Here is a 15011-nt window from a genome sequence, read left to right as displayed (position 1 = left end):
TTTTATCATCGCCGCCAGGGAAGTCTTTCTGTTACTGTTGCCATTTTGGTATTTGAACCATCATACCTGTACTATACCAATTACGGTAATATTACGTTGCGTGTGACAGGACATCACCAAACGGTTCTTTACCGCAGAATACCGCCCATATATAATGTTTTTCACATGCATGGCAGTTGGCTTGGCCAATGATTGAAAGAACCTTCACAGCCTTGTGGGTAATGGACATCACCAAACGGTTCTTTACCGCAGAATACCGCCCATATACTAGTATAATGTTTTTCACATTCATGGCAGTTGGCTTGGCCAATGATTGAAAAAACCTTCACAGCCTTGTGGGTAATGGACATCACCAAACGGTTCTTTAGCCAATCAAGTGTCCCAGGTAAATTGTTCATATAAATAATTTATATTAATAAATTTCCACAAAAGCCATTCATTCCTTTATAAAATCTATGACCTTAAAGAGATATCTGTGAGAAAACTTTTGCACAATTAATTATGCAGAGAGATTGTCATTGGCTGGATAGCTCACTAGGGTTGCAGTAACTTTTTTAATTCACTGACTTGGGTAGCATTTATTGGCTCTGAGTGTACCTGTACCACAACAGAGCCAGACGTCCCATTGACCCTAATGTTGTATTCCTCTTTCGTAGGTAGTATGACACTGTGTCTTGTGTATGTTTGCAAAGACGATAGTTTTTTTTCTCTCCAATTTTACTTGATTTGACTATAGACCAGGCAGCCTATTGGGAAACATGATAGTTATTGTATGAAATCACTTAATGACAGTCAAATATGTCAAGTATAGTCTAAAAGCTTTGAATTAGCGATTGGTGGGTTTGATAAAAAGTTTTGGAAAGTTGTCAACAGCACGGTGAATGTTGGGAAAAAAAGTATCACATGATAAATGTCACATGACCATTTCAAAATGGCTGCTCCCAGAGGAAGTTTCTTAGTTGTTGTGCTGTTTATTTTATTGGTACATTGTAATTGCAAAAAACCATTATACATTTTAGATCCACTCTGGCCAAAAGAGCCTTCTAAGTTCAAAGGTCAAATTTTCAGTGCCGCCGTCGATGTCAACAGCGGAGAAGTTTACGTGACGCAGGTGAGTGTTTGATCCGGCTGGGGTCACGGCGGTACAGTCGCGGGGCGCGGGTGCAAGGTGGCTGGACCAATTTCGGTGTGTTGGAGTTAATCCAGAAATGGAGTAATTCCCAACTTTAATAGGAAACTCATTTCTACATAATTTGGTTACTTATTAAGAGAAATATCAAAAGAATGACACATTGACAGTTGACCTGGAGTATCTTGTTGTTCAATTATTGATACCAGTAATTATAGTAATCACAGTCCAACAACAGACTCTTTTTTTGCTATCCACGTACTGATAAACATCTGATTCACACATACGCTAAGCAGTAATAATCGGTGTAAAGTTGTTGAATATTCAGAAAAAATCCCACCACGCAGCCTATTACTAGTATGCAGATTTTCACTTGTACAGTTAGTGTAGGTGTCACTAAGAAGATCGCAGTGATGTGGAATATGTAGGGCTTCAATACTAAAATGGTACAATGTGTAATTGAACATCTAAACAAAGTTGGGATTCTAAAAATATAAAATTGTAATAACAAAAATTAAAATAGCCAACCAATACATAGATCATATTCTATGTTGGAAGTCAAAACAATCAAGCATTGTTAAATTTATCCATATTTATGCTGTTTACGAAAAAAATGGTGAAAATAAACGGCTATTTTAAAAGTAAAATGCAGCAATGAGGCATGGCGAATCTGCCTACCAGCTACTAACATTGTTAAACTGTCAGCCTGGGAAGAGAATTAACGAATTGAATCCCTACGTGATGGAAATAAAAGTGAGATAAAATGCTGATCATCTCAATCAACACAATGCATGTTGTTGTCTATATTCGAAAAAAAATCAACACAAATTTTTGCTAAAATAACATTGATAAACCTTTAAGTGAGAATTATAAAAAGTACTCCCACGAGCGAATTTCACTTTATAATTGCTAAAACTATTACTAGAATGTTTAAACTGGCAAGATTGGGTGAAAACCTCTGGAAAAGAAGACAAGGTGAAAAATGGCAGGCATGAAACCAACAAATTTATGCTACATGTATTTTGTATAGCTATGCTTCATGGAATACCATACGCCATAAATTTCTGCGGATGAGCCATTTCACACCTAAAACAATAGGAATTGCCAATTGCTTCGCACTGATGAGAATATCTGCATGAGATAATTATATAAATTTTGTGCTGCTGTAAAGTAGAAGCTATAAAAATAAAATTGCGAAGCCAGAAATTACCCTGCTGATCCTTCTAATGCCCTTATATTCCCAACCTGGAAGGAAAATAACAAGTTTAAGTTTTAAGTGTCAATTTTGAAGTTCTCTTACTTTGACTCATCAACAAGTAATATAATATCAGATGAGAACCACTTCTGAAAATTTAGCAATATTGTATTTTTTCAAGTTATCGTTTATGTTCCTGTACTGTAATATATTATACAGAGAGGGGAAGGTCTTGATCCAGTCATAGTGTTTTCAGAAGATGGAGAGTACAAAAGATCGTTTCCTAGCAACCGCAGTATCATAGATACAATACATGGCAGTAGAATGTACTTCAATGCTAGCAGTAACTCATCTGAACTTTGGCTCACAGACATTGGTAACTGTGAGTACACTAGTAATATTTTATTACATACATTATTTTATCACCTTCAACCTCAACATGCCAACAATGATGTTAAATCATTTCATAACATGACCATTTTGTTAACATTATTGTTTTATTGTATACTGTGCATAGTTTACCTGCATACCACAAACTTAGCTTGTTAATTTTAATTCGGTAGCTCTTCTCAGCAAAGCATGAACTTATTTTCACTAATTCATGAATTTTCAATGCAAGTGCTTTTCATCTTATTATTTGCATACTGCGCTATTAAAATTATGCAACAGCTCCTGTCAACTTGAGTATACCACTTGATATTGCACATTTCACAACACATATGTATACACTTATGCATCCTCTATGGCTCAATCATACATGTATACTGACTTTGATGGGGTTATTGCTATTATATTACCGGTATATCAACATTATTTTCCTATACTTTTTGTCAATGGAAAGAACACAAAAAACACTGAAAATTAGGGAAACAAAATGTTCTGAATGCATCCAGAGTAATATACAATGGGTCCATTCGCGAAACACCAAGCAACAGCATAAATTTTAACATGCTGTAGTTACAACAGTCCCAGGACAGCAGTACTGTACAAAGAGATATTTATGCTATTTTCAAAATGTTTATTGGCAAGAATATGTTTGACATCATATAGTCATCGGTCAATACCATTGTCGACCTGGTGCCATATTTCTTTATGCATTCAAAGTGTGTGCTTTATTTGTTCTGTGTTATCAGTGGGTATAGTTGATGTGATCTTTTCAGTGACAAGACTTGTCAGCTACTCGCAATATTGATGTGATTGATTTTCAGCGTCTGTGTTAACAATTTTATTTTGAATCTCCGCAGTCCTTCTATAAACGAGCTGTGAAAATCTATTGCCAAACCTGTCTGTACTGGGACTTTCAACATTTTGCATTTCGATATCCAAATTCGCTCAAAATTTGGCATCCATCACAACATGCAGACACAATTAAAGTGGAATGTCTGCTTGATTTGCATAAACTGAGGGGTATATTGTGATTTATTCCATTTCACATGACCAACTCTTCTCCAATCAGCTTGGCACACTAGATTATGAGAGATGACAGTGCTTATTATTCATTTCTCCAGATTGTGGAGGTGATTTTATACTTGTATCACTGTGATAAGTTAAAGAGCGGTAGTTGTCACGCTGCGTCCTGTTCGATATGGGACTCATAGCGACGTATACAACCCGTGTAAAATACATTGTTTATTTACATGAAATTCGAACACGCGCTGCGCAACGACCACCGCGCTTTAAAACACATTCAAAATAAAGTTACTTTTACTATACCTATTTCAATAGGTGATTTTCCGTTCAACTGCGAGATCTCGCGAGATGCATGAGAGACGCGCGTCGAACGTCTACCGCAAAAATCGAACGATTTGATTTTGAACTGGAATTTCATTATTTCATAGATCATATCGACCGACCGATCTTCGACAGAGGAATATTGCTTTTGAATACCCTCACTTAATCGAAATTGTCTATCATCAAATGTGTACAGCACATTATTAAGCATGGAAATGCCCCCAAAATATTTTCGCGTTTGTCGAATCCCACGCTTTGTTTGACGCCACTACGACGCTATGACCTTTGTTTGTCCTGTTTTTACGTTCGATTTCACACATAACGCGGGATTCTCGCAGTGTACAGAAAATGGCCTATTGTTATGTGTGTTTAACTGACTGTCCTTTTCATATATTAGCTTCCTCAGGTCACACAGTGAAAAAGTTTACAAAAGATGGAAAGTTGATGCAGATAATTGGTACTGCAGGAATTGCTGGCACATCATTAAAGCCATTACAGTTTGATCACGTTGCTGATCTTGCATTTGATACACATGGTGATATGTACATAGCAGATGGAGATGGCGGTTTGAATAACAGAATTGTCAAATTAGATAAAAGTAGGTGCTACAAATTAACATAGTCTTTATAGTTTTATTAATTTTTTACTTTTTATCTAGCTAGTTTTATTATTTTAGTCTTTTGTTATTTACCATACTATACCCACTGATAGTTTTGGTTGTGTAATAAAGTTATTATTATTTATTTTTATTTATATCTGTGCTACATAAAAAGATGTTTTCTATTTTTTAGCTTCGCTGTCGACTTTGAGCTTATCATATGAGTGATTGTCCGTCGTCGTCGTCCGTGTCAATGTTTTACTTTTTCGACTTCTTCTTGAAAACTACAAGTCTGAATACTTGGTGTATATGTACCTTGGGTAAACCTCTCTCAGATTTGTTCATTTTGTAATGATATCTTCAATTCTCTAATTTTGGTGAATATTTTTGTCATTTTTGGTAAAAAGTGATATTTTCGACTTCTTGTTAAAAATCGCAAGTCTGATTGCTTTGATATTACATATATAGGTACTACATGTTGATCTCTCTCAGATTTGTTTATTTCGTGATAATATCTTTAATTCTCTAATTTTGATGAAAATTTTTGTCATTTTTGTTAAAAAGTGATATTTTCGACTTCTTGTAAAAAACGGCAAGTCCGATTGCTTTGATATTACATATATAGGTACTGCATGTGGACCTCTCTCCGATTTGTTCATTTCGTGATGATATCTTTAATTCTCTAATTTTGATGAATATTTTTGTCTTTTTTGGTAAAAAGTGATATTTTCGACTTCTTGTTAAAAACGGCAGGTCTGATTGCTTTGATATTACCGTACTCGACCGCGTTAGCGCCCAGGGACCTCAACTCAGAAAATCAGGGGTGGGCGCTTACCCGAGCACCCCCCTCGAAAAAGAGTGCAAATGAAAAATGTTATTCATCAAGTGACAGATTACATCTTTGAGGGATAATCAAATTACGAAATTAGTTGAGTCGTCATTGATTTTCACAATGAAGAAACAAAAATGATCACAAAAAATATGCACATTTTATTACAATATTAATTACGTACCACCAGAATTAACGAAATTAAAAACATTAGAGTTTGTTGGAACACAGTCGAAGTCAAAATTGTCATATTATCTCCACTGACGAAGGTGTTGGATCGTACGCAAACTCTCGATGAAAATCGCTTTCCGCCATGATGCATTTGCAGATTTTACCTGCAGCAGCGTCCTTAGACCTAATGGGTCAAGTTGGTTATTAACCAATCAAAATGCTGTGTTGTACTGACGCAATTCTTCTGAAATTCCCGAAGACTTTCTGGTAACGCAATGCGGAAATGAATTATTGAAGTTGAAGTATGATCTGTTGGAATTGATTTCAGAGAATAAACGACATGGTTTTTTCAAAAAACTAGTAACTCGCCATTTTTGAGAGGTAAACTAAATATGGCATGAAATATTTACCGCATTTTACTTGTATTATCAGGTCATTGTCGAAGCGTAGTTTACGCATGGTTACCGTGTTCTACGCATTCACAACATGTTCACAGCGGTCGATATCCATGCTTTATCATATATAAACGATTACCAGGATTTGTTATGCAAAACCAAGTTTTAAATTACTTGCATTTTGAAGAGGTGGGCGCTTTGCCAAATGTGACCCCAAATATAAAAATTGCGCAAAAGTGGGGGGTGGGCGCTTGCCCGGGCATGGGCGCTAACACGATCGAGTACGGTATATATATATATAGGTACTACATGTGGATCTCTCTCAGATTTGTTCAATTCACTACGTTCAATTACCCACCATAGACTCCGGTCAATCAAAATGACTATTTTGAACTGTAGGCATTAATCAGTGATTCTGCCGGTGACTGAGAGATAGAATCTAGGTCAGGGAAAGACCCATGACCTCAAGATTCTTTTACCCCTTACGTCACGAACCGACGTGACTGAGGCAACATGGCAGCGGCATAGGTAGCCGTCCATCACTCTTCATTTTTCTCCGCCTCGTCGGGGAATGATTCTGAGCGGATCTGTCTGGCTCTGTTGTTTTTTCCTGTCTGGGTTTCTAGCGTGGGGCATCGCCGCAGCCGCGGCATCCGACATTCTAGCTGGTAGGATAAATTTTTCTTGTCTTTTTACCCTCGTGTCGTCTTCCCCTTTGGCTGTTATGTATTTCCACAACAAAGAATTAAAACCCGGCGCCACTACGTAACCACATGTCGGTTTCATGGCGGCACCTTTTCAACTGTAATTCGTTTCCCTGATGCATGTCGTCTTTTATTTTTAATGTATTTAGAAATGGACAGATGCACTGGCAACGCCAGAGGCTCACTGCCGGTATTATCTCCTCAGTTTATGAGGCGGATCTGTACTCAGTGTACACAGCAATAAATTTGCAGGAATGGAACCCGCATACAAAGTGCTATCGTTGTTTCACATGCGTTCGGGGTTCGGGTGTCTGCCCAGAGAATATTTGTAATCGCTGGGGTTCGGAAGCCTGGGAGTTGTTCCAGCAGTATATCAAAATAGCCGAGACTGACCGCGTCGCTCGCTGGCGAAAAGGTTGCGCGGAAAGTGCTACCAGCATGGGTATGAGTGAGTTGTGCATTGACATGAGTGATAAGTCCTCGCGCTCGGCTACCGGTTCTCATACCGGAATACCAAGCAAAGGGCCCAATAGTGAGGGTGCCAATATTTTTCGGTCTGCCCCCGCTGATCGGAGGGCATCTACACAGTCTGTTGCTTCAGGCAGTGGGTTACCCAACTTTACCGGCAACAGCGAGGCTGTGCCCCTGGAGGTCTTTCCTCCTATGGGGGCCATGCTGGGTCCCGTTGTGGACCCATCCTCGCACGGCACCGGTTTTTCCGCTGAAATGAGGGCATTGGTCGAAGGACTGTCAGGGCAAATTGCGTCCCTGGCAGGCAGAGTAGATCACCTGCAGGCGGAGCGAGCTGTCTCCACTGCGGCCTCTCAGCCGGCAAGTAGGAAGAAACACAGAAAGCACCGTTCGCATTCTAGACACATCTCTTCCGGGGATGGGCCTGCATTCGGCAAGAGATCAGGCTACAGCTTAGTAACCCCGGTGATCTCCGGGGAGGCTCACCTCACGGTAGAGGAGAAACCCCCCCTCTTGCAACCGCCGAACCCATGGCCACAGATCCCTGTTGCACGCAGATTGCGCCGGTGCATTCCGGCTTGGAGGCAGCGGGTAACCGACCCCTGGACGCTCCATGCGGTCACACAGGGTTACAGAATACCACTGACATCTCCTCCGTCCCTGTCGGTGTTCCACCCGTTGCGGGCACTGCCAGGGGACCCCCACAAGGCGGAAGCAATCAGACAGGAAGTAGACAGTTTGCTAAGAAAGGGCGCCATACACAGAATAGTTCAGCCGGCACCAAGTCTGGGCTTCTACTCAAATGTATTCGTAGTACCAAAATCTACAGGCGGCTGGCATCCGGTTCTGGACCTAAGCAGACTGGTTTACCAGTATGTGCTTCTCGATCGGTTCCGCATGGAGACACCATCCAGTGTCCTACTCTCCATCCACCGGCTCGACTGGCTAGCCTCTTTAGACTTATGCGACGCTTACCTGCACATACCGATGTACCCAGCGAGTTGCCCTCTCCTTTGATTCGCCCATCTGGGCCAAGTATTCGAATTTCAGGTGCTCCCCTTCGGGTTATCCACAGCGCCCTACGTGTTCACCAGAGTGGTGAATCAGGTAGTACTGCTGCTCCACCAAATGTCGGTACACATCAATCCGTACCTAGACGACTGGTTGATACACAACCCAGACAATGGGTTATTAGCCAGACATGTAAGGCTTACGCAGGATTTACTTCACCAGTTGGGCTTTCTAGTAAATCACAAAAAGTCCCATCTCGACCCGACTCAACAGTTGGTGTTTCTGGGCATGGAGTTCGACACCGAAGTAGGCCTGGTTCGCCCATCTCAAGCGCGTTGCCTAGCGCTAAGCAACCTAGCAGAACGCCTAGTCAGCGTTCCTTCAGTGTCTCTCAGAGAACTAATGCGGCTCATCGGAATGATGACCTCTGTTCGAAGGGTAGTTCCCCAGGCCGCACTACGCAGCCGCCTGGTCCAACGCTTGTTATTGGAACACCGAGCTCACCTATGGTAACTAAACAGGCGAGTATTGATCCCGGACCAAGTATAAAAGGAAACCCTGTCCTGGTGGTCGTCACTGACCAATCTCAGACAGGGGTCCCCTTGGACCCACTCGTCACAACTATGACTCTGGTAACAGACGCCTCCCTCCAAGGGTGGGAAGCGCATCTATTGGACAAGCAAGCCCAAGGAATATGGCCCTCGCAGTGGATTTGGGACCACCATATCAACTGGCTCGAGCTGAAAACAGTGCACCTAGCACTTTCACGCTTTCGACCCGAAGTTCGGGACCACAGAGTCCTGCTCCGCACAGACAACACAGTGGTGGTCTCCAACATCAACAAGGAGGGGGTACGCGTTCCACATCGTTGTCGGTCCTAGCAGAGCAAATTCTCCTTTGGTGCCTGGAATACAATGTGGAGCTAACCGCACACCACCTTCCAGGGGTGAGAAACGGTCTGGCAGACGCCCTTTCGAGGCGCCTCCGTCTCCAGAATACGGAGTGGCAGATCCCCCAGTGGGTAGCCTCCAAGCTGTTTCGGCTGTGGAACGGTCCAAAGATAGACCTGTTCGCCGCACCCCGGAACGCCAAGCTCCCGACGTACGTAACACTCTTGCCGACACCAGGAGCCTAGGCCGTGGATGCCTTATCGATCCCCTGGTCCCACATGGATGCGTACGCCTTTCCTCCCTTCCCGCTAATTCACCGGGTACTGGAGAAACTTCGACATGAGCCCACCTGCATATTAACTCTGGTGGCGCCCAATTGGCCGACCAAGGCCTGGTTTCCGCTCCTGCTGGAAATGATAGTCAAAACAACGGTAGTACTGCCAGACATACCGGACTTACTGTCCCAACCGGATGGCACACTACCAACAAGCCCAGCAGTGTACCACTTACACGCATGGAGGCTGCTCTCAGTAGACTCGCACAGACGGAAGGTCTATCTAAGCGGGCTGCCAACGTCCTGGCCAGGGCGAACAGGGATTCCACCAACGCTGCCTACAACTCGAAATGGCGAGCATACACCAGTTGGTGTAGTGGAAGGGAGATTGATCCATGCCATCCCTCTATCGGCCAGGTACCAGACTTCTTTGTCCACTTGTTTGACGAAGTGGGTCTGTCCTACGCAACGATCGTTGGCTACAGGTCAGCCTTGTCCCCTGCCATAGAAAACTTTTTGGGGTCAAGTCTAGCCGATTGTCCCATTATTAGGAGACTGTTTACTGCTTTCCATAATCAGAGGCCCAGGGCCCGTTCAAGGGAACCGCCCAATTGGGACCTGTCGGTTGTTTTATCAGCCCTAAGCAGACCTCCCTTTGAGCCCCTCGTTTCAGCACCACTCAAGTTTTTGATGTGGAAAACAGTCTTCCTACTAGCCCTTGCCTCAGGTGGGCGCCGGTCAGAGCTAGGCGCACTGTCCTTCGCGGACAGTTGTGCCGCCTTTATGGACGATCAAGTTGTACTGAAGACACGAATTGGGTTTCTCGCCAAGAACCAAATCCCAGGACACGATCCTCAACCGATCGTCATCCCCAGGTTGGCAAATATTGTCGGTCCGGAGGATGAGAAGGAATTGCTTCTCTGCCCGGTCTGAGCGCTAAGTTGCTATGAGAACCGTACCAGGTTTTCCAGACAGGGAACCAAACACATGTTTTTGTGTTACGGCCCTGGCAAACAGGATAAGCTGGCTTCTCTGACTTCCATCTCCAGGTGGATTACTGCGACTGTACTGGAGGTCTATAATACACTATCCTCCTCAACACAGACTTTGCAGAGACACCAAGTACGAGCACATGAGGTCTGTGCTATTGCTAACTTACTAGCGCTAGCGTCGGGCGCCCCCCTCGAACACATTCTGAGGGCAGGCTTCTGGAGAACGCAGAACGTCTTCATCAACTACTACCTAAGAGACGCCCAATCTATTGAGCAGGGTCTCTTCAGGTTTGGCCCCGTCGTAGCGGGTCAGGACTTGTTTGCTGACCCAGCCCGAACGACCGCAGGGGCCTCTGCGCATAGGCGATAAGTCAGTCTCGGCATTTTTGCGGGCAGATTGTCTGTACCACTAGCACTTCCTGGAAGCTCCCAGGTTTCGCTTCTGTCGACCTACGCCCTCATGCGAACTGTTTCGGTCCTACTTACAAGCTTATCACCTCCAAATTCGGCTTGGGTCTAGCTTTCTTGGGTGCACCGAACCCTGTCACCACAGCAGCATTGGCTTCTTGCTTCGGGGACAGCACAGGCAAGGTAAGACACCACCCTTCTTGGGTCTTAGCTAAGGTTTTGACTGGGCTGGGAAAAGACTTTCATCATTCTCTTTTTTTTTTCTGTTTGCTCGGACAAACCCGCCACCTATCGGTGTCTGACTCATAGTCATTTTGACTGACCGGAGTCTATGGTGGGTAATTGAACGTAGTGAATTTAGGCGAGGGTTCTCCGAACCTGCTTATTCACATAGTTCATACCCACCATAGACTCCGGGTCCCTCCCCACTCTTTCCGTCGTGTTGGTCTAAGTGTTCGAGGCGGAGAGAAAGGAACCAGAGTGATGGACGGCTACCTATGGCACTGCCATGTGGCCTCGGTCACGTGGGTTCGTGACGTAAGGGGTAAAAGAATCTTGGGGTCATGGGGCTTCCCCTGACCTAGATTCTATCTCTCCATCACCGGCAGAATCGCTGATTAATGCCTACAGTTCAAAATAGTCATTTTGACTGACCGGAATCTATGGTGGGTATGAACTATGTGAATAGGCGGGTTCGGAGAACCCTCGCCTAATTTCTTGATGATATCTTCAATTCTCTAATTTTGATGAATATTTTTATCATTTTTGGTAAAAAGTGATATTTTCGACTTGTTAACAACGGCAGATCTTATTGCTTTGATATTACATATATAGGTACTACATCTCTCAGATTTGTTCATTTTGTGAGGATATTTTTAATTCTCTTATTTTGGTGAATATTTTTGTAATTTTGTTCATTTCATGCTGATGTCTTCAATTCTCTAATTTTAATGAATATTTTTGCCATTTTTGGTGAGAGTGATATTTTTGAATCCTTGTTGAAAACAGCAAGTCTGATTGCTTTGATACTATACATATTGCTCATTTTCTAATGATATCTTCTGTTCTTTAATTGTAATGTGCATTGCTAACAGCAAAGCTATCTTAGCCGACAGGCTGCTTGTTTATTATCTTTGGATGCCCTCTCAGCTTTATCAAATCCAATACCATCGATGTTCTAACTTTGTATAATTCTTGAACTTGCATTGTCATCCAAATTTTCAGCTGTTTGCTTGCTGTTATCATAAATATACACCATGTGACATTTTAAAATGCAAAATGTATTGTATGTATGTTTTACACTTGCAATTTTCACATACAAATCATGTTTCAATTATGACTACATAAAAGATGTTTTCTAGTTTTTTATTATCTTTGAAAGCCCTCTCAGCTTTATAAAATACCAATACCATTGGTTAGCCGATCAGAGAGCATTCTCATTCAAATTTTATGTAGGTATTGTAAGCCACTGTATTTTGGAGTGAGAATTTCACTTGTCAAACCACTAAATTTCATGGCAAACTTTTCATTGTTGAATGCCAGGAAATCATCAAATTGAGAAAATTAGTGGTTATCAGTGACTTGGGAAATTTAAGAAAATTAGTCTCATTAGATTAAAGCAGTTTACAGTACCAACATGCTATAACATTTTCACTTAGATAAATTTTTGCTTAAAGAATGAATCAGTGAAAATAGGATCCATCATAAATATCTTTCTTTTACATTTTACATCCAACTCAATACAAAGCAGCCAAAATGACTTTTCAGCAAAAATTAATTTCAGTATTTTAGTATATTTTACAGTATATTTTGCCTATTTTTTTATTTCCATGAGCACCAACAATGTTCATTTGTTTTGATATATAGATTTCAACCTTGTGTGGCATGTAGGTGGTGGCAGTGGTAGTGGTCAGGGAGAATTTAACATTCCACATAGTATTGAATTAGATCAACATGGTCAGGTTTGGGTTGCCGACAGAAAAAACAACAGAACCCAAGTATTTGACCCAGAAGATGGCAAATATATCGGAGAATGGAAAGACTGTTTTAATAATGCGCCACCATATGCAATCAGGTGAGTGTTATTTACTGTGGTTAAAGTTAAATTATGGTGTTACATCCATATGTGCGTCTCCACATTCCTCCACTAATCACATTAAATTTTACACATACATCATGGATTTTTGGATATGCATGCATATTCATTTTTTTCAATCTCATTCAAGATGGCTGAATGACTAAATGTGTGCAGAAAATTCATCAAAATCAAGCATTTTTGCCTTGTTGGAATGGTATCTCATGTATTGTATAGATAAATTTCATTCAGACTTGGTACATACATTTGAAATTATAAGACATCATTTTGTTTATCTGATTAGATCTAGTATGTTTCACTGGTGACCATTTTGTTTTAAATGAATGCAGTTCTGGAACCATATTTCTGACATCCTCTGACCATTCATGTTCTAACTCTGTATAGTTCTTGAACTTGCATGGTCTGTTTGCTTGCTGTTATCATAAATATACACCATGTGACTTTTTAAAATGCAAAATGTATTGTATGTATGTTTTACCTTGCAATTTCATATAAAAAACATGTTTCTATTATGACTTGACATTTGTACCAATGTTTTTAGAAATGTAATTTTTTATTTTGTTAACAGGTTGAGTGCTGACAAATCTCACTTCATTGTATTAGAACTATTGTCTAGTCGTATCATCTTTATTGCCACGCCCAAGAAAACTGGAGATCCTGGCAAATGCAAAATAATTGATCAAATTCAGCTTGCTCCTGACCTTCGACCTCATTTAGTGGCTGTCAATCAGAAGACAGGAGCGTTCTATGTTGCAGAGATCGGGGGCGATGCATGTCAAAAATATGTACTTTACTCATAATATTTCAGTTGAATCTACATTAAACTTAATTTAATTTTTTATATTAAATCAAACAATTTGAAAAAATAATTATTTTTTTTAACAAAAATAGTTTGTTGATGTTATTTACAATACCTAGAGGCTGAAGACAATAACCATTCTATTGATGTTTGTTGAAATTCCATGCAACACTGTTATGAATCTTTTAATTTTGAGTAACTTGATTTGATATGATTTTTGATATGTAATAAATTACAATAAAATTATATCTACTTGCATATTTGACATGCTGTTTTTGTTTCAGAAGTGGTTGTATTTGATACAAACTGTATGTTAGAAATGTAATGTCATCAGTGTGCCTTCAGATATACAGGATTGTCATGCATTGTGTCTTCGAATGTACAGGAATGTCATGCATTGTGTTTTTTAATGTACAGGAATGTCGTGCATTGTGTTTTCAAATGTAAAGGAGTGTCATGCATTGTGTTTTCAAATGTACAGGAATGTCATGCATTGTGTTTTCAAATGTAAAGGAGTGTCGTGCATTGTGTTTTCAAATGTACAGGAATGTCATGCATTGTGTCTTCAAATGTGCAGAAATGTCATGCATTGCGTTTTAAAATGTACAGGAATGTCTTGCATTGTGTCTTCAAATGTACATGAATGTCATGCATTGTGTTTTCAAATGTAAAGGAATGTCATGCATTGTGTTTTCAATTGTACAGGAATGTCATGCATTGTGTCTTCAAATGTGCAGAAATGTCATGCATCGTTATTTCAAATTTACATGAATGTCTTGCATTGTGTCTTTAAATGTACAAGAATGTCATGCATTGTGTTTTCAAATGTACAGGAATGTCGTGCATTGTGTTTTCAAAGGTGCAGGAATGTCATGCATTGTGTTTTCAAATGTAAAGGAATGTCGTGCATTGTGTTTTCAAATGTACAGGAATGTCATGCATTGTGTCTTCAAATGTTCATGAATGTCATGCATTGTGTCTTCAAATGTGCAGGAATGTCATACATTGATTTTCAAATATACAGGAATGTCATGCATTGTGTTTTCAAATATACAGGAATGTCGTGCATTGTGTTTTCAAATGTACATGAATGTTATGCATTGTGTCTTCAAATGTGCAGGAATGTCATGCAGTGTGTCTTGAAATGTACAGGAATGTCATGCATTGTGGCTTCAAATGTACAGGAATGTCGTGCAGTGTATCTTCAAATGTACAGGAATGTCATGCATTGTGTCTTCAAATGTACAGGAATGTTGTGCATTGTGTCTTCAAATGTACAGGAATGTTGTGCATTGTGTTTTCAAATGTACAGGAATGTC

The 15011-nt window shown here is 40.8% G+C and overlaps 1 protein-coding gene across 1 annotated transcript; it reads left to right on the top strand.

Annotated features, from left to right (window-relative positions):
• The first annotated feature begins 921 nt into the window (after positions 1–921).
• On the top strand, positions 922–13950 carry LOC100368103 (NHL repeat-containing protein 3-like). Its single transcript, XM_002742228.3, has 5 exons — positions 922–1111; positions 2544–2706; positions 4453–4653; positions 12665–12872; positions 13462–13950. The coding sequence occupies exons 1-5, from the start codon at positions 932–934 to the stop codon at positions 13691–13693; spliced, it is 984 nt and encodes a 327-aa protein (XP_002742274.1). The 5' UTR covers positions 922–931; the 3' UTR covers positions 13694–13950.
• Positions 13951–15011: the final 1061 nt, after the last annotated feature.

Source organism: Saccoglossus kowalevskii, chromosome 1 (genome assembly GCF_978046115.1).
Source record: "Saccoglossus kowalevskii chromosome 1, keSacKowa6.1, whole genome shotgun sequence".
Classification (NCBI taxonomy): Eukaryota; Metazoa; Hemichordata; class Enteropneusta; family Harrimaniidae; genus Saccoglossus; species Saccoglossus kowalevskii.
This window is presented reverse-complemented; position numbering and strand designations above follow the sequence as displayed.

Bases quoted from the DNA above. Each gene is read 5' to 3' on its own strand.
- LOC100368103 (XM_002742228.3), top strand. From the start codon at position 932: ATGGCTGCTCCCAGAGGAAGTTTCTTAGTTGTTGTGCTGTTTATTTTA. The intron at 2,707-4,452 runs GTGAGTACACTA...TTCATATATTAG, and splicing joins GCTCACAGACATTGGTAACT to CTTCCTCAGGTCACACAGTG. The intron at 4,654-12,664 runs GTAGGTGCTACA...TTTGATATATAG, and splicing joins AATTGTCAAATTAGATAAAA to ATTTCAACCTTGTGTGGCAT.